General features: G+C 40.0%; 1 protein-coding gene across 4 annotated transcripts in view; it reads left to right on the top strand.

Annotated features, from left to right (window-relative positions):
* The window catches only part of tgfbr2l (transforming growth factor beta receptor-like), a 90,560-nt gene that overhangs the window by 30,861 nt on the left and 38,577 nt on the right, over window positions 1–21,122 (top strand). For 2 of the 4 annotated variants that reach the window (XM_020526790.2, XM_048599511.1), the window contains exons 2-3: window positions 13,023–13,176; window positions 13,860–14,062. In XM_020526790.2, the coding sequence (XP_020382379.1) occupies window positions 13,023–13,176; window positions 13,860–14,062 (357 nt within the window). The remainder of the gene's footprint in view (window positions 1–13,022; window positions 13,177–13,859; window positions 14,063–21,122) is intronic. The other 2 variants (XM_020526791.2, XM_048599510.1) reach the window with 1 other exon arrangement.

The following is a 21,122-nucleotide window of genomic DNA, read 5'->3' on the forward strand; positions in this document are numbered from 1 at the left end:
AATTAAACCATGTGGCCCATCAAGACTCCTCTGCCATTCGATCATGGCTGATGTGTCTCAACTCCATTCTCCTGCCTTCTCCCCATAATCCTTGATTCTCTTACTAATCGAGGGCCTATTTAACACTCTTTCTTAAATACACTCAATGACTTGGTCTCCACATCTTTCTGCAGCAATGAGTTCCACAGCTTAGCCATCCTCCAACTGAAGAAATTCCTCCTCATCTCAGTTCTAAAGGGTCATCCCTTCACTGTGAGGCTGTACCCCCAGGTCCTAGTCTCTCTTACTGGTGGAAATTTCTTTTCCACATCCACTCTATCCAGGCCGTTCAGTATTCTGTAAGTTTCAATGAGATAGCACCTCGTTCTTCTAAACTCCGTTGAGTACAGACCCAGAGTCCTCAACCTTTCCTCATATGACGAGGTCTTCATTTTGGAATCATCCTTGTAAAACCCCATTGGATTCCTTCCAATGCCAGCACAAACTTTCTTAGATATGGGCCCAAAACTTTCAAAATATTCTAAATGTGGTCTGACCAGAGCATTATACAGCCTCAGCAGTACGTTTCTGCTCTTGTATTCTAGCCCTCTCTAAATGAATGTTCACATTGCATTTGTCTTCCTAACTGCCAACTGAACGTGTATGTTAACCTTAAGAGAATCCCGGCTATAGCCTCAGCAAGGGCAATTTAAATAGTGAAATATCCATCATGGTTATGAAATAAAACCTTGTCTGTCCCCCACCAGTTAGCTTAACTGCCTTTGATTATGTGTCAAATTGCCATGTGAGAGAGAGAAATGTATTAGTAAGTGAGGACAATATGTGTGGATGATGTGGCTGTCATCGTTGAATTAATTGCATGGTGTGCAAGAGGCAAGAAGCTTATATCAATGAAATTCAGGTTGTATCATGCTGAAATGAAGTTGTGGCTTTTTTTAAAAAAAAGACATTAGTGCATGATATGTGGACCTCACTGGCTAGGCCAGCATTTAAAGTCAATCCCTAATTGCCCAGAGAGCTGTTAAGAGTCAACATCATTATTGCGGGCTTGGAGTAACATGTTGGCCAGACCAGGAAAGGATGGCAGATTTCCTTCCCCAAAGGGTTTTAGTATACACGATGAGTTTCTTTAGAGAAACTGTTGTATGGTCACCATTAACGTTTTATTGCAAAATTCTAATTAAATTCAAATTTCACCATCTGCTATAATGGGAATTGAATCTATGTACCTAGAACATTACCCTGGATTTTGGATTACTAGTCAAGTGTCAAGACCACTGCAACACCACTTCTGCTAAGTATTTTAAGTATAAATCATGTTTGATAGTGATTGTTGGTAGGTGAGTGAAGCATATGAGGTGCAGTTGATGGAATATATGGGGCACAGTATTTGAAGGTATGTTCAGAGGGCTTTGTACAGGGTACAGGGAGCCATTCAAGTTGTGGGAGGAAATAGGAATGTAGTTGTGGTGGGGGACAGTATAATAAGGGGGTAGATACTATATCTGCAGCTCTGAGCGGGAGTTCCAAAGGCTATTACCGACCAGATGCTGGGTTAAGGACATCTACTTGGGACTGGAGAGGAACTTAGAATGAGAAGGAAGAGATCCAGTTGTCATCATCCACTTTGGTACAACAGCATTGACAAGAGTGGAAAGAAGGTTCTGTTGAAAGAATTTGAGTTGTTAAGAGGTAAATTAAAAATCAGAACTTCCAAGGTAATAATCCTGGATTAGTCTCTGAGCCATGGGCAAACTGGCATCGGATAATTAAAGTTAAGAAGTTAAATACATGGTTCAAAGATTGGTATGGGTGGAATGAGTTTCACTCATGGGGCACTGGCATCATACTAGGGTAGAGGAAGCTGTTCTGGTGGGATGGGTTTCACTTGAATCATGCTGGGACCAGTGTCATAGCGCATTGAATAACCAGAGCTGTAATGTCCATACTGGAAATTGAGTCCCACTACTCCTGGAGTGATCACAGAAGTTAAAGATTTTATAAATTATGCATAGTTCCTTAATTTACCTGATTTTCAGACCCTGGTTACTAGAAAGCACAAAGACTCTGTATTGAACAGGACTTAATATTTATTATAAATAATTAGAGTCTAGCTATAGGTAAACAGTTATTAATCATCATCATACAACAGTAATAATTGAAACTCTAATCCCCTTACACATAATCAGGCAGACAAACCGACAAGGTAAAATAAGTTATTGAGCAGAGGGGAGAAACATTAACAAGTCTTTATCTCTAGGTCTTGTGTTTGAAATGATCTTTATGGCTCTTGTTCTGTAAGCCAGCATGATGCTTAAGTCATTTTTCTCCAGAAACTTCCACTGATTGGCAGAGGCATAAGGTGGCTATTTCCCTTTTAAAATATCACTGGTTTGTCACTTAAATCTCACAGTTTACAACAACTGTTTCAGGAAAGATAGACTGGTTTACTTCAGGTTTACAGTGAGTTTTGACTGCAGAAAACAGACACACTGCTCCCAAGCTGGGAAGAACCAAAACATCTCTTTCTCTGTAATTTTGTAGAATCATACGGTACAAAAGAGGCCCTTCAGCATTGATAATACTACTCTAAATCTGCATTAGTCCCATTTTCGGGTTCTCAGCCCATAGCCTTGAATGTTATGACATTTCGAGAGTTCATCCAAGTGTATTTTAAAAGTTCTAAGGCTTCTCTCCTCAACTACACTCCCATACACTGCATTCCAGATTCCTACCACCCTCTGGATGAAAAAAAAACTTCCCTCAAATCCCGTCTTAACATTCTGCCCTTCGCTTTAAAGTTGACTCTTCAAAAAATCTACAAAAAGTAACAAAAGAAAATAGAACACGGAACTGTACAGCACAGGAACGGGCCCTTTGGCCCATTATGTTGTGCCAAACATGGTGTCAAATTAGACTAATCCCTCTGCCTGTCCTTAGCCCATATCCCTCCATTCCTTGCATATTCATATGCTTATCTAAAAGTTCCTTATGCCCTTCTCGTATTTGTCTTCACCACCACCCCTGACAGTACATTCCAGACTCCTACCACTCTCTGTATAAAACACTTGCCCCTCATGTCTCCTTTGAATCTTCCCCTCTTACCTTACATGCATGCCCCCTAATTTTAGACATTTCAACTCTGGGAAAAAGATTCTGACTATCAACCCTATCTATGCAAAAAGGAAGAAAATAAATTTTGAGAGTAAACTTGCAAGTCGTATCAAGAGGGAAAGTAGGCACTTCTTTAATTATATAAAAAGATACAGTGAAGCCAAAGTGAACATAAGCCCCAGGAGAATGAAACTTGGGAAATAATAATGGAGAACCAGGAAATGGCAAAAGAGTTGAATAAAGATTTTGCATCAGTCTTTACAGTAAAGACACTAATGGCACTTGAAAGATATTAACTAATTAAGGGGCAAAAAGTAAGAGGGAATGGATAAAATAACTTTCACTAGAGGAAAAATATTAAAGACACTATTGGTACTATTGGTACCTGAACCTAATAAGATGTAATAGGATATTAAAATTAGCTACAGAGATTGTGGATGCACTGGTCATAACCTTCTAACAATCCTTTGATTCTGGAAAAGTACTGGAGGATTAAAAATGCCAATCTAACACCTTTATTTAAAATAGGAAGGAGACAAAATAGTTAACTATAGGCCAGTTAGCTTAACATCTGCGATTGGGAAAATGTTAAAAGTATTAACAAAGGATGAAATAGCAGAGCATTTAGAACGGCATTATATAATCAAGCAGAGTTAACATGCTTCATGAAGGAGAAATTATACCTGACAAATATTTTAGATCTTTGAAGAAGTTACATGCAGGATAGCTAAAGAGGAAGCAGTGGATGTAAAATAATCTACTTGGATTTTCAAAAGGTGCTTGAGGAGGTACTGAACATAAGGCTACTTAATGGAATAAGAGCCTGTGGTCTTAGAGGTAGTATGCTAGAATGGATAGAGGATTGACTAACTAATAGAAGACAGAGATTTGGGATAAGGCGGCATTTTCAGGACAGCAAGCTGTAACTGGTGGTGTGTCACAGGGGCCAGCGCTGGGACCACAAGTTTTTGCAATATATTAATGACTTGGATGAGGAAAGCAAATGTACTATTCACTACTAATGTGAGTTTACATATGACACAAAAATAGATGGGAAGGCAAGTGGTGAGGGTGACTCAAAGTCTCTATAAAGGATATGGATAGGTTAAGTGAGTGGGCCAAACTTTGCAGATGGAATATAATGCAGGGAAATATGAGATTATGCACTTTGACAGGACGAATTGAGGAGCTGAATGTTAATTAAATGGTGAAAGGTGGCAGAAAGCTGCAGCATAGAACAATTTAGCAGTCCTCATGCATAAACCATAATAAGCTAGCATAAGTGCAGCAACTGATGGGGAAGCCAAATGGAATGTTGGTCCTTTTGTCAAGGGGAAGGGAGTATCATAATAGGGAAGTCTTGCTAAAACTACACAAAGCATTAGTTAGACCAGACCTGGAATACTGTAAACAGTTTTAGGTCCCTTATCTAAGGAAAGATATACTGGCTTTGGGGCCAGTTCAGCTCACTGGGCTGATCCCAGGTATGAAGGGACTGTCTTATGAGGAGAGGTTGAGTAGGTTAAGTCTATACTCATTGGAGCTTTTAAGAATGAGTAGCAACCATATCGAAACATAAAATATTGTTAGCAGACTTGATAGGCCAATGCAGAGTGGTTGTTTCTAGCTGTGGGAGAGCCTAGGACCAGAGGTAAAATTCTCAGAATAATGGGTTGTCCCACTAAGACAAACATGTGGAAGAATTCCTTCTCTCAGTGGATAGTGAATCTGGAATTCTTTATTGCAGACAGCTATAGGGGCTAGGTCAATGTAATTATTTTCAAGGCTGAGATAGATTTTTAATCAGTAAGGGATTGAAGGGATAAAGCAGGAAATTGAAATTTATGATTTTCAGATCAGCCTTGCTCTCTTTGAATAGTGCAGCAGACTTGATGGGTTGAATGGCCTACTTCTGCTATTGCATTTAATGGTCTTGCAATCTTTTAGTTGTATAGTCCATTGTACTATCGATAGAGCTGCAATCAGGTCCTTGAGGCCTGATTCCTTGTATTGGCCACCAATGTTATCTTCATCCACTGTCTACACATTTCTTTGGAGGGTCTGTTGCCCCCTTGTGAATAATGTAGATCTCTTGCCTTCCTTTGCTAAGGTATCTAGTGTAGCATCAGGGAACATGTATTAATGCTTTTTCCCCTGTTGTGCCATAATTTACTCTTCTTCCTGCTCAGACTCTTCCACACTCCATTCCAGGACATAGTTCCCAGAGTATACCTTCCTTTTAAGAGGTGCAGACTGGCTTTAAATGGTGCAGACTAGTTTTAGCTGGTGAAAATGGGCCACAAGTGGAGGTATGCAGTCACCCAGATGTACATTTATTGTTGCATGCACGCATCAACCATGCAAGTCACTAGGCAACATAAAGTTGCCTGCTTGCCTGCATTGGAAGCAATGGGCACGGGCCAATTAATCATCATAATCCCAGTAAAAGCAAAATACTGCAGATTTGAGGCACATCTGGCAGCAACTGTGTTGTTTCAAGTCCAGTTATGAAGAGTTATACTGGACTCAAAATGTGAACTTTGTTTTAATTGTCCACATATGTGGCCAGACCTACTGAAGCTTCTCCAGCACTTTCTGTTTTTATATCATAATCCTAGCTTCATCATGAGGCCGATAGAATTTTGCCTCCAAAATGGCTTCACAGCCATAAAAGATTTTCAGATGCAGAAAAACAAACCAGTTCTGAAACTTTTAAAATAGATTTCAAGAGTAATTGTTTGGTTTTGGCTGTGTAATACTTTAAAGCAGTTTTTGATTTTGATGTTTGGTGTGCATTATTGAACCAATAGTTTGAATAGATTGAAAGTTCATTTTCTTAATTAATCCAACATATGACTTTAAAAGGTAGAATTAAACAGTAATGGAATTCCCATGGAACAATTCTCCATGAAAATATTTTCAGCTCTCTCAAAACAGGAAAATATTTTTCTATTTAACTTTGGACAATTCTTGATTTCATACCGAACGCTATGGCACTTGAAATAACTGCACAGAGATTGGTATCCCATCACCAAGTCACTCTTTATTGCTCACAGCACACTGGTTTTATCCAGCCAGCTTGGAGTCAGTTGCCTGAATTGAGGAAATTCTGAATCTCCTGTTGAAATTGGTCAGCCAGGGCTTTCCTGATTGGCCCAGGTTAACAATCCCAATCAAGGATCTCGTAGTCAACAAAATCCACCTGGTTCCAATCACTGCATCCCTTCCCTCCAAGTCGCAGGATGTAGGCCTGGTCTTTCTTTTGTAGCTTTTCTTGTGACATTTTTGCCCCAGGTGCCATTACTCTGAAACAGGCCGCATGTTCGAGACTGTAGCTCGCCTCTTGCGTCCGCAGCATCTTGAGAGTGTTTCCTCCACTTCTTTCAGCCATAACAGTGTCGAGGCTGCATCTATCTCAGACTCTGAGGTTTCCTCAACACCAGATGGTGGTGGGGATGGGAACCTATGGTTTCTGACAAGTCAGCTGGCTGCTCTGAAAGGCCAGGCATGTTTTGCTCCTGCCCTGTTTATGAGGTAACAGCTTTCAGGTGATCCACGTGTTTGTTCAGGACTGTGTCACCTACTTAAACTTCGGAAGTCATTGGACGTGACCTCACATCAACCTCGCCTTTTACCCATGCAGGGCCATTCCCATGGTTCTGGCACTGAACTTCATCCCCAAAATTAAATTGTCTCTCTCACTGAGAGAAGGCGTGTGGCCAGCATTGGCATGCCTGCTGCTGTTTCACTGTTGCCTCCAGGGGTGGGAGTATCAGCTTTACCCTGGTGCGGAGTCTTCTCCCCATCTCCAACTCTGCTGGAGTTATCCCTGCTGTTGTGTGTGGGGTAGTCCTGTAATCGAACAGGAACTGGGACAATTTGCTTTCAAGTGATGCCGTGGGCTGCTTCTTTAAGACTGCCTTCAACATTTGGACCACTCTTTCCCTAGACAATTGGACAATGGATGGTATGGCGTTGTCCTTATGTGCTTAATGCCATTGACTTTAGGAAATACTCAAATTCCCTGCTGGAAAATGACATCCTATTGTCCATGACCAATACTTCCGGGAGTCCATATATCAAAAACGATGCTGGTCGTTTCTTAATCGTCATCCCTGAGTTTGCCAAACGAACTTTAGGCATGTCTGTGGAGTATACTGAAAATTGTGTGATTAAGCTACAGCATAACAAGGATCAAATTTACAAATGCTATTGCAAAAAGCAGATTTGCAGTTGCGGTTGAATTTCCGGAAATTAGTCCAAAGCAGACATGAGAGTACATGACGAACAGACTGTCACCTAGATCTTGTGGTTGGGGTATGGGGAACAGCTTGTGAGTATGTCATGGGGAGGATCAAGTAAGAATGTATAAAAAGCATGATTAAAGCTGTTGCTGCGGAGGTCTCAACTTGCAACTGTGTAGTCAACATACAAGAAGGAATAAAGCAGGACATTTGAAAAGATTGCGGACTCATTCTTTGTTTTTTAGGAAACCAACAATGTCCAAACACTTTGAATGGGATAACCGGGAACATTGAGCCCATGAGTTCTTTGAGAAGGTGACCAAACAGGTGGATGAGGGTAAAGCGGTTGATGTGGTGTATATGGATTTCAGTAAAGCGTTTGATAAGGTTCCCCACGGTAGGCTATTGCAGAAAATACGGAGGCATGGGATTGAGGGTGATTTAGTGGTTTGGATCAGAAATTGGCTAGCTGTAAGAAGACAGAGGGTGGTGGTTGATGGGAAATGTTCATTCTGGAGTTCAGTTACTAGTGGTGTACCTCAAGGATCTGTTTTGGGGCCACTGCTGTTTGTCATTTTTATAAATGACCTGGATGAGGGCGTAGAAGGATGGGTTAGTAAATTTGCGGATGACACCAAAGTTGGTGGAGTTGTGGATAGTGCAGAAGGATGTTGCAGGTTACAGATGGACATAGATAAGCTGCAGAGCTGGGCTGAGAGGTGGCAAATGGAGTTTAATGCGGAAAAGTGTGAGGTGATTCACTTTGGAAGGAGTAACAGGAATACAGAGTACTGGGCTAATGGTAAGATTCTTGGTAGTGTGGATGAGCAGAAAGATCTCGGTGTCCATGTGCATAGATCACTGAAAGTTGCCACCCAGGTTGATAGCGTTGTTAAGAAGGCGTACAGTATGTTAGGTTTTATTGGTAGAGGGATTGAGTTTCGGAGCCATGAGGTCATGTTGCAGCTGTACAAAACTCTGGTGCGGCCGCACTTGGAGTATTGCGTACAGTTCTGGTCACCGCATTATAGGAAGGATGTGGAAACATTGGAAAGGGTGCAGAGGAGATTTACCAGGATGTTGCCTGGTATGGAGGGAAGGTCTTATGAGGAAAGGCTGAGGGTCTTGAGGCTGTTTTCGTTAGAGAGAAGAAGGTTAAGAGGTGACTTGATAGAGACATACAAGATGATCAGAGGATTAGATAGGGTGGACAGTGGGAGCCTTTTTCCTCGGATGGTGATGGCTAGCACGAGGGGACATAGCTTTAAATTGAGGGGTGATAGATATAGGACAGATGTCAGAGGTAGGTTCTTTACTCAGAGAGTAGTAAGGGCGTGGCTGCCTGCAAAAATAGTAGACTCGCCAACTTTAAGGGCATTTAAATGGTCATTGGATAAACATATGGATGATAATGGAATTGTTTAGGTTAGATGGGCTTCAGATTGGTTTCACAGGTCGGCGCAACATCGAGGGCCGAAGGGCCTGTACTGCGCTGTAATGTTCTACGTTCTATGTTCTATGAGAGGACTGGCATAGCCGACATGCAACTGAGTCCATGGTTTAGCTGGCCATTCCCATAAATGTGGGGTTGCTGCTGGTGGCAATTTTTATCCTTGTTGGCACTCTGTGCACTGCTCCACCAATACAGCTATACCGGCATCTAAACTGGGCCACCAGACATAGCTAGTTGCTAGCATCTTCATCTTGGGAACCCCTGAATGATCCTGGTGGTGTTCAGCCAATATCTAGTGGTGACCTTTACTTGGGACAACCACCCTTGCTCCCCACAATAACATGCCATCCTCTGTGGGGATCTAGTCTCGTTGGCTCCAGAAAGGTTTCAATCCTGGTTGCCATGGCCCTTCTGTTTCCCCCATTACCACCAGCTGACTTCCAAATCTTCCTTCTCTATCTGGGTAGATTTGCGTTCAGCATCAGCCAAAGTCTGGGAAGCATACACTATCAGGCATTCCTTTCCATGGGTCACCGGTGAGCCAACATTACCCCAATACCATTCTGGGAGGCATCACATGTCAGCACTATCTCTCACTTCAGATCGTAGTGGGCCAACACCTTAGATAACAATAGATAACAATAGCTGCCTTTTCACTTCCCTAAAGGCTACTTCTTGGCTATGCAACCATTTCCAAGGCTGACCCTTTTTCAACAGCAGGTGTAAGGGTGCCAAGATGGAGGCCAGGTTACATATGAATTTTCCGTAATAATTCATGAACCCAAGGAAAGACCTAAGCTCTGGTACAGACATGGGAGCCAGAGCACCTTTGATTGCCCTCACTTTATCTTCCAATGGATGTAACCCAGTTTTGTTGACTCTGTAACGCAAGTACGTCACTTTGGGTGCCTGGAACACAATATTTTCCCTTCTAAGGTGTACGTCTGCCTAGAAGAAACATTTAAGCACTGTGTCCAAGCTCTCCAAGTGCTCTTTATTATTATTGCCTGTTATTAGCACATCATCCAGATAATTGATAACCCTGGGGTAGCCTTTGTAAAATATTCTCCATGATCCTCTGGAAAAAGGCTCAGGTAGATGATACCCCAAATGGCAATCTTGTATATAGGCATAATCTCCTGTGGGTATTAATTGTAGCATACTTCTGGGACTCTTCATCCAGTCACGATTGCAGTAGGCGTAGCTCATGACAAGCTTCGTAAAGGACAGCCCTCGGCCAACTTTGCTTACAAGTCCTCTATGCAAGGGATTGGGTATTTATCCAGCTGTGAGAAACAGTTTGCCGTTTGCTCAAAATCCCCACAGATGTGAATTGAGCCATCACCAGTACAACCAGTGCTGCCTTTCCACAAACTGCACTTGTTTGATGATTCCTTTGCTCTCCAGCCTCCTGATTTCTGCCTCTACTTTTGCCTGCAAGGCAAATGGCACTGGGCAGGCCTTGCCAATTCTCAGAGTTGCTTCCTGGTCAACATGTTTGGCCCCTTCGATAATCCCAAATTCTTCCTGAAATACTCCTGGGTATTTCACTAGGAATTCACTGAGGCAGCCATTTTCTAATCGAAAAATGTTGAGCCAATCAAGGTGAATCTTTTTGCAAGACCATAAAATGCAATAGCAGAAGTAGGCCATTCAACCCATCAAGTCTGCTGCACTATTCAAAGAGAGCAAGGCTGATCTGAAAATCATAAATTTCAATTTCCTGCTTTATCCCTTCAATCCCTTACTGGGATTGGCTTGGGCCTGAGCCTTTTACTACCAACAGTGGTAACTGCACCAACTGCTTCTCATAGGAGATCGTAACCGAAGTCATACCCTTAATCTGCAATGGTTCCCCAGTGTATGTTCTAAGTCTGGCTGAGGTCTTGTGCAAATTTAAGGTATGGAGTCCTCAGCAAATCTTGTTAAAGACAGATTCTGCAACAACAGATACAGCTGCGACAATATCGACCTCCATGGTAACTGGGTGACTATTTAACCAAACATTAATTTTAATCATTTCTGCTTTGGATGTCGCTAATAAATTTAATTGCTCCAACCCACATGTAGGGGAAGTATCAAGGGTGAGTGTTCTTCTGGATACCGGTCTACAGCGTTTTCTTGCTCAAGTCAGGCCTTGTAGGACTCCTTTGTTGTCTCGAGTCCACATACCGGCAGCACCTATGATAGTTTGCCGGCCCAGATCCTGAAGAGCTGTTTAGCCACTTGGCAGAGGCTCAGCTTTGTTGTTGGATTCTGCTGTGGGCTGGCCTAGGGTCCCTCTGCTCAGGATATGCTCTGCATGAGGCTCTGCCATTGCCTATACTCAAGGGTGACAGGTGAAGGAGTCCACTTCCATTGGGATACCCTGTAGCTCCCATGCTCCACTTTCCGCATTTTCTGATGACAAAGCCAGTTGCAGTGCCTGTTTGGAATCCAGTTGGGCTTCAGCTAGTAGGCGCTTCTGCGTAGTTCTGCATACCAAATGGTCTTTCAGCATCTCATTCAGAGTTAACCCAAAATCACATGTCTTTGCCAGTCATCTCAACTTCGTTAGAAATCCTGATACAGATTTCCCCAGTTATTTAGCAGCCGAATAAAACCCATAGTGTCACAGAATTAGAGGAGGTTGGTGTCATAGTATTCCGTAAACAACTCTGTCAACTCTTGGAATGTTTTAGTGTCTGCTTCCTCTGAGAAAGCTAAGCCCTTCATAACTGAAAATGCTGTGGGTCTGCAAGCAGCCAGCAGTTGTTGCTTTTCAGTCGTTGCTTTTCATCTGCCCCAATATTATGTGCCTGGAAACAATATTGCATTCATTCCACATACTGGGCCCAGTCACCGACAGAAGGATCAAACAAGTCAAGCTTCCCAAATAAAGGCATGATGCCAGAAATGCTTACCCAAACTCCAAGATGACTGTTTAAATGAATGTTCTTCAGGCATGTACTGTTTTCTCCCATCACCACTGAAATAACTGCACAGAGGCCGGTATCCGGTCACCAAGTCACCCTTTATTTACTTGTACACAATACACTGGCTGTGGCCAGCTAGATCAGAGTCATTCCCCAGAAATGAGAAGATTTGAAATCTCCTGTTTATATTGATCAACCAGGCCTTTTCTAATTGGCGCAGATTAACAACCCCAAGCAAGGATCTTGTAGTCAACAAGATCTATTTTGTTCCATTCACTACAGCACAAATGCATTTCCTTTTAACTTCACAAACAGGACATTTCCAAAAAGTATTCTATTCTTTTTTCCCAGTCATTTCACTCACAATGTCTGCAGAATTCTTTTCCTATTAGTTCTCTGCCCTCATCTCTTCTGGTTCTCCATTATTTGGGGGCTGATGTTAGAGATGTCTTGTTTTTAATCTGACCTTTAGTGCTTTGTTAATCTTATTTTTTTAAGAGTTTATTTCACATTTCCTATTCATATCTATGAATTGCAATTGTGAAAGTTTACATACAACTTTTTTTTCATTTACTCATTTTGTGGGATGTAGGCATTGCTGGCTGGCCAGCATTTATTGCCCATCCTTAAATAAATACCACTGAGATTAGTCAACAAAGTGCTGCAGCGCCTTTAAAACAACTTCATTATCGATAAGCTAAATTTTGTTTTGATTTGTTTAAAAGTAAAATCTAATGCTCAGACATTATGTGTGGATTTTTGTTTCAGAGGACTTAAAAAATTTTGAAACTTAGAAAATTCAAACATTGCTACAAAGGGACACAAAGTCAAAGCTTTACATTTTTCATTCATCAGAACTAGGACACAAGAATCCAAGTTTTAAAAAGGAACACCAATTTATACAGCAGGAGAAGTGGGTACTTATTCTTTGGGCGATTGAATATAAGACAAAAATGCTTTAATTTTGTGTCTCCTTTTAGCAATATTTAATTTCTGTAGCACCCAGCAATTATTTTGAGACAGTTTACAGCAGAAAGAAATGTTATTTATCCCTTTGTATTTGTGCAAGTGAGAAATGAAGTATCCAGTTTATTCTCATTTTCCAGCTCTTGATATAAAACCCTGAATGTCATTGCACTTCATGGGCATATCCAAGTTTCTGTATTCTGAGGAAGGGTCACTGGACTCAAACTATTAACTCTGTTTTCTGTATACAGATACTGCCAGACCTGCTGAGCTTTTCCAGCAATTTCTATTTTTGTTTTTTTTCTGTATTCTTGTTTCTTTCTGTTACAGTATTGAATACCCATGTTCTTACAAGTTTCTTGGAGACAAACCTATGCAAGTGGTGTGACTATACTAACCCAATATGCGAGGACAATGTGTGCTACAGCAATTGTACATTGAATTCCTATTGTGCAAGTTCAGAGGAAATATGTGTTGCTATATGGTAAGTGTTAATTGTAGCATTAGATCTAGTGTTTAACCTGCATTTTGTAAGGGTTTTCTGAAGGTGACAACCTTATTGTGAATTCTCATTTCTTTAGATGCAAATATGTTTATAGTTGTCTTAGTAAACACAACTTTATTCTGAAAATCTCAATAGTTTTGTTGTTTATCAGCACTAAATGCCTTTATTTAAATTAACATAAATTACAATTTTACCATGGCCAGTCCACCTAAACTGCACATCTTTGGACTGTGGGATGAAACTGGAACAACCGGAGAAAACCCACACAGTCACAGGGAGAATGTGCAAACTCCACTCAGACAGTCACCCAAAGCTGGAATTGAACCTGGGTCCTTGGCTCTGTACTAACCACTGTGTTGCTCTAAAACGTGTACCACCATAACCTGGTGTGCCATATTCTTCCATTTGAAACACATTTAAGCACTAGTGCACTTCCCACCACATCATCCCAATCAGAAGTCCTTCACGAATTCTTGCACTACTTGTTTTCTATTTATGATTATCTTCCACATTAACATATTCCAACAAAAATTGCATTTTGCACTTTGCACAAATTACTGTATAAGTTGATGATTTAGAAACTTTTAATCATATTTCTGAACTTTCAAATTTATATTTTTGTTTAACATGCCATTCCAATTAACCTTTGCTACTCTCCATAGGAAGAAGGACAATGAATCCACAAGTGTTCAAACTATGTGTCATTATCCACATTTACCAGTGGAAGACATAATAATCAAAACTTACAATACAACAGTTTGTATCATGACTGAACAGCCCACAGGGAAAGGAAGGATGTACGTCTGTGGATGTACCAATGAACAGGAGTGTAATGATAAACTTATATTTGAAAATGACCTAAATAGTGAGTATATGTTTTTTTATTTAAAAAATTCTGATAACCTTGTTTTGCATTATTTACCACACTTCTTTCCTCAGATGTTTTCTTGTTGTAAGATCATTAGATGTTTTACAAAATCAACAAATGAGAAATATAAAACTAAAAGAAGCCTAGGTTACTAGATTCTAGACTAGGCTACAACATTCGCGCTAGATAAACTTTTACATTTTCTTCCATTCATTCCACCTGTGATAATCTCTCTCTCAAGAATGTTGGTACTTCATATTCTTAGCAAAACATCAGAAGGTGATATTAAGTCATATAGGAAACTACATGCAAACCTCTCTCTCTTCATGTCCACTCTGCATGCTACATTCTGTCTCTGTTTAATTCTGTCTATATACAATAGTTTACATTACTGGGAAAGTTTTCTGATCTATTTTGCTATTTGAACTTGGGATGCTTTTTGTCTTTAGCATACTGCAGTACGAGAGCAACTCAGAGGCTAAGAGTCTTGCAGTAAGTACTCACCTCCTGACTCCCAAAAGCCTGTCCATCATTTACAGGTCAATTGTGTGATGGAATACTCCCCACTTGCCTGGAACAGTGCTGATCCAATGGCTCTCAAGAAGCTTGACACCATCCAGGACAAAGTAGCCCACTCAATTGGCACTATATCTGTAAACATTCAGTCCCTCCACCATTGACATTTAGTAGTGTCTCCATGATACACTGCAGGAATTCATCACGTTTCCTTCGACGTTATCTTCAAAACCCACAACCGTTTCTACCAGGAATGACAAGGGCCGCAAATATATGGGAACACTACTATTAGCAAGTTGCCCTCCAAGCTACTCACCACCCTAAGTTGAAAATATATCGCTGTTCTTTCATTGTTGCTGGATCAAAGTCCCAAGTCAAAGTCTTGGTTCTCTCTTCCAAGAAGGCAGCTCACCACTGTCTTCTCAAGGGCAAGCTAAGGATGGGTGATAAATGTTGGCCCAGGCAGTGATACCAATATTCCATGCATGAATGAAACTTTACAAAATGATATTCTAGCATGGTTGAAACAATAAAAGTAGATAAGTAATTAATCTTTCTTCCAATGTGGATGCAAAAAGTAAGCACAGGTCAAGATTGTTTAGATATATCTGTACTATAAACAACCATGGAGTCTAGTTTGTTTTCCATAACTTGGTTTCTGTTTTGGATTTCACACTTTTGACCACCACAATTCTGGTTGGTTACTCAAATAAAACCAAAGTACAGTGGATGCTGGAAGTCTAAAACCCAAACAGAAAGTCCTGGAGAAATTGAGCTCATCTGGCAACGTCTCTGGCAAGAGAAACAGTTCTCTGGTTGATCACCTTAGTATGTGTTTCCTACTTTTAGCCTTTCCCATTTATCTGCTGAGCACCAATACATATCAATTTGCCTGCACAAGTGACAGTGTTCTTTAATAGCCAACAAAGTTGCAATGGAACTTCAACTTGTCTTCCGGCTGAGAGACAGGAGAGCTATCCAGTGAATCATTCCAATTCCCAGCCAGATGCTTTCCCATATGAAAGAATAATAAGTACAAGTTCTGGAGCATTTCCCAGTTTTAAGCAGTGCTACAGCCCATTAACTCCTTAAATTAAAAAGATACAGTCCCAAACAAAACAAGCATAAACTTCATTGTAACAGTTTGACTCTAAAGAATGAAAAGTTAGCAATGTACTAATAAGTTTTCATAAACACTACCGAAAATACAGCAAACAATAATCACAATACACTAACATCTAACGTACTGCATACGTTTGCCAAAGAATAATCTTCCCACTTCTCATTTCTCTTCAACCCTGCTGTCACGTTTTCCATCTAACAGTCTGTATGGATAGCATCATGATGTTTGAACTCATATCATACCAAATACATGTAACAGTCAGGATTTAAAGTTTCCTTCATTGCCACTCATACAGTTCATCCTGGAATATGATTGAAAATTTTTTTTTTTGCTGGTAGCTTTGCCCTCTGAAATGCAATGTAATGGCCCTCTTTTTGTATGATGAAAAAGTTCACATTGCTTCCAGTTCCTTAACTAGACTCTTGTATCTTTGGTCAGGTTCAGTTAACTTGTGAAGAACAGCACTGCTGATTTTTGTTAGACCTCCTGATTATTGAATACTAGCAGGTATAAATTGTGGACAACAAAGAAATTCTCTGCCATGATGTTTTTTACATTCTAGATTAAGTATTTCCTTTCATTCTTCTTTCAAAACAGATTTTACATCTTCATCAGGGAGTTGATGTATTAATTTCATCTTTAGATCTCCCTAGCAAATTTTACCTTGTGATCTTTACTCCCTTTCAGAATTTATATATTTTTTAATGTTGACATTTTTTCAGAAAGGTTGTGACTAGCCAACTATCTGAATAGTCATTTTTTTCATGTGTAAGCTCAGGGTTACAGTTCTCCTTTGGTGCAGGCAGCTTGTTCTTTTGGCAAGTAAAAATCTTTTTCAGCTATTCTGAGACTCGTTTGAGATTAAGTTTCGCTTAAAAAATAGTTAAAATCAATTTTTGCATACTTTTACATTCATTCAGGTTTTTCATTATTTCACTCAGGTTTGTCCAATTCCTTCTGAGCAAGAATCACTGTTTCTTCATTTAAAATGTTATTTTCTGCTCAAGGAGTCTAATCCATCCTTGTAGTTCAACAGTTTGATTTAAAGCATTGTGTCACTTTCTTTGTCCATTAGCCTGAAATTCTGCTGCTCAATTCTGCTTTGACACTTGAGGCTTTTGGTCTGCAAGCAAATTTATATGAGACAAATTAAATTCCTTTGTAGTTGCAGTTTTTTATTGTCGGTCAGAGATTTCAAAGTTTCTTCACTTTCAGGGGTCTAAACTTTTGACTGTTTAAACATATCTTTCGTTGAAACAGTTTTTTTTCTGCAGTAAGATTATAAATAGCCCTGATTTCTTTGGTATACTTTCAGCTTCAATGGTCTTGTCTACTATCCCTGAAGATATTAGCACTTGATTTCCCATTAGCCATTTGTGTTGTATGAGCAAGGCAGCTCACTGTGCGATATGAATGGTTGTTATTGATGAAGGTGCGGCCAGCATTCCCTTAGATGTAGAAAACCATAGGACCTGCTTGGACTGGTAGGGTAGAGGAAAGCCACTTCCCAGTCTAACTGGAAGAATTTCTTATCAGTAACAATATAAAAGTTATTGTATGTTAGCAACTGTTCACAGGTTACATTGGTATGATGTACACACTGCTGCAGAGACTTTGAGAAAGACCAGATGTTAAACCTCATTCTTTTTGAGATCAGAAGTTGTTCTGTCCACAAGTCCTTATGTCATTATATTGTGGGTAATGCTTATGGCTTTCCTCAGTATTAACCCTGTCAGACCCAGATGCAACATCTCCACATTCCCAAGCAGTTTTCTTCATTATTGCTATATATCTATGTATTTAATTACATTTGCCACTACTGCATCTTGACCCAAAAGTCTGACTTTACAAATTCAGACTATCTGTGGATTCACCATTCTCCTGGACTACATTGCTATTTTCATGTTCATTGCCTTTGATTCTCTTTGTGACTGTCTGTGGTATGTAGGTCCTGTTAAACTGGAGGATCTTTAGTCTCTTGGATTTCATTTTGGGACAGACAGCTTCCCTGCTGAAATAGGCAGTTGCTTTTGTGCATCATTTTGAATGGTTGAACATTGGTTATCCCTCCTCAGTGGTGGGCTTACGTGAAATTATATGCATTACGTCTTCAATCTATGTCAGTAGACTTTTATTCTCAATCCATCTGTAGAATTGTGTAGAAGCAAATAAACCATTTACCTCAACATCACTGTCAGCAAATTCATTATTGGTGAAAGTAGCATTTGCACTTCATTAGTCCTACTGTTTGAAGATAGCTTCTGGCTGGGCATGACCTCTGTTATAATTACTGGGGATTCTTCCTGGGCAGATAAGGAAGTCAAATATTCTGCTTGAACTTGTCTCTTCCATATCACTTCAGCATCTGACATCAGATTTTTATCTGTTAATAGCTTTAATTTGCCAAGCTGTGCTGTACTCTATTATAAATTTGTTAATAGGTTGAAATGCAGTAGGCTATTCATGGGCTATCTGATTGTATTTTTTCCTCACAAATCTTGCTGGCTTTCGTAGGCTGATGGCTCTTCAGTTGTAGCACCGATGGAAAACAATTGTGCCAATCTAATACAGTCACAGATTCACATCTTGTTGACCATATGAAATTGTTTGCCACAGTTAATCTCGATGGATTCTGTTTAGGTTCTGTCATGAGTCTAGGAAGCTATGTGAAATCTTCTACCAGATGTCCTTTGACCCAGCATCCCTTGACCAGCTGTTCCTTAAATTCACATACTTCAGTTCCTTTTGCCATATGAAGAAAATTAAGGTCAAGACATGCCTTCTTACTCAAATGAGAATTCTTGATTGTGTTTAGATTTTCAATTACTTAGTATCCCTATATTTAAAGTTACTTGTGGCATAACACTAATCTTAGGTGCTATGCCTCCTGACCATGTAGTTGCATTGTTGTCAGCTGTAACTAGTTTCCACAACCATGTCTCATTGTCTGATAATATAGGAGCGACTGGTAGCTAAGTTGAAATTCATGAGGCTTACCATAATACAAGGTCCAGGTAACCAGCTTTCCTGAGAAGCACTTGAGGTTTTTCGACTGTGGTAGACAGTTCTACATCATTAACCTGTCTGTGCAGGTAGGTTTTTTAATGTCTTGCTATTCTGAAACTGTGCCCCTTTTCTACACATTTTCCAAAAGTGATCTATTGTATGATAGATAATTTAGTAGCCAGAAGTCTGTGAATAGTCTGTGCATGTGGAGGTTTTATTTCCCCACAATATTGACAAGCTCTTTTAGCATCTGGTATCTGCCCTATTCGTTGTGTTGGTTTCTCAGTTGTGTTTGTGGTTTTCTACTTTAAGAATTGAATGAACTTTGCTGATATCCTGGATTGAGGTTGATCTTTTCCTTTTAGGATTGATGTATTTTACTTCTGTGTTTCACTCACTGTCTCAATGGTTTTCTCTTGAGTCAGACCTTCTTTTTTGAGCAGCACTAAATTTGTCAAATGGTCATCAGCAAGTTTTACAAAAATTCTGTTTCTTACGAATTCTGACTTGTAGTCACTATTGTCACATTTTTCCACTAACCTGTGGAGATTGTTAATCTATGAATTCCCCTGAATATTAAACTCTTCTTCTAAATTTCTTTGCTTGATCAAGAAATTTATTAGATCTGAGGTTATTATTGCTTTAATTACTGGCTTTGTGATGTCCCTATCTCTGCAACCTTGGATTAATACATCTTTCATGACCATTTACTACTGATTTTTTAGCAATGCCTCATTGCAGCCACTTACTATGGTGGCAATTCTTGATTTGAAGTTCTGTTTTAAAGTTTTAAACTCCTCATTTCCAGCCTTATTCTTTGCACCATGCTCCATCAGGAATTTTGCATTTTACCCATTGAACTCCAATATCTGTTCGCTCGCCACTGAACTGCAATTTGGATCTGCTCACACAAATCATGACCTCTCAATACAACCAGCATCTACTTTGGAGTTACTAATTCTCCAACTCCAAACAGTTGCTGACTATCCTGTTGCAGCTCATCTCTGGAATGCTTTTACCACTTCACTGAAGTCTTCTTCCTTGTTGATGATTGTCATTAGGGTTTCTTCTCCAAAGTTCTTAAATATCAGCTCTATTCTGCTGATTTTCTCCCCTGTATCCTACTGTTGACTGTATGGTATGAGCAGGTGAATTAATGCTATGTCCGAAGATCTCACACTGCTGCTTATCGTATATTGTAACAGAAGTCATATAAAATCTACACCATTGTCTACCATGTTGTCTGGTCAGGACACTACATTGTATGAGATGCTGCTCATAAAAAGAGGATAGTGGCAGCAACATTTATTAAGTACTGGAAACTACAAAGCTTGCTTGGTCTAGTGTGGTAGAAAAAAAACAATTCCTTGTCTAACTGGAAGTGTCTCATAGTTAACATCAAGTTACAAGTTACATGGATATGGTAGACATCCTTACAGAAACTTTGAGGAGGACTAGATGATAGGTCTCACTCCTACAATATGTTCGACTCTTCTGCTCACAAATCCATATGACTAATTCATAGTGGCTGGTGACTATGCTCTGCTACTCTTTAGTATTAACACTGTCAGTATGAACTAAATATCATTGTTACAAATTTAACACAACTCCAACAATTAAATAAAGCACAGTTCAAATTCATTCTAAACCATAAAACAGGTAAATCATTTCCATCAATAAAATACAGCTCAGGAACAGGCCCTTCAGCCCTCCAAGCCTGTGCCAATTCCTAATCCTAATTTAGATTCACTACTTATTGCCCATACGTGGTTCTGATCCCTCCATTCGCCTCATGTTTATTTGTCTATCAAGATATGCCTTAAACACTGCTAATATGCTTGTTTCCATCACCTCCACTGGCAGTGCTTTCCAAGCACCCGCCATCCTCTGTGTGAAAAAATTTCCCTGCACTTTTCCCATAAACTTTCCCCATCTCACCTTGAACCTGTGCCCTCTTGTAGTTGACCTTTCCACCTGAGAAAAGCCTCTGACTATCCACCCTATCTATGCCTCTCATAATTTTGTAGACCTCTGCCAGGTTGCCCATCAGCCTCCATCTTTCCATTGAAAACAATCCAAGTTTATCCAATCACTACTCATAACTAAAACCCTCCAGACCAGGCAACATCCTGGTAAACCTTCTCTGCACCTTGTCCAAAGCATCCACGTCCTTCTGGCAGTGTGATGACCAGAAATTCACGCAATATTCCAAATGTAGCTCGACTAAAGTTTTATACAGCTGTAACATAACTTGCTAACTTTTATATTCGATGCCATGGCTGATGAAGGCAAGTATGCTGTATGCCTTCTTGAACACCTTATCCACTTGTGTTGCCAATTTCAGGGATCTATATGCCCAGATCCTGCTGTATGTCAATGTTCCTAAGGGTTTTGCCATTTATTATATAATTT

This window comes from Rhincodon typus, chromosome 7 (genome assembly GCF_021869965.1).
Source record: "Rhincodon typus isolate 14 chromosome 7, sRhiTyp1.1, whole genome shotgun sequence".
Classification (NCBI taxonomy): domain Eukaryota; kingdom Metazoa; phylum Chordata; class Chondrichthyes; order Orectolobiformes; family Rhincodontidae; genus Rhincodon; species Rhincodon typus.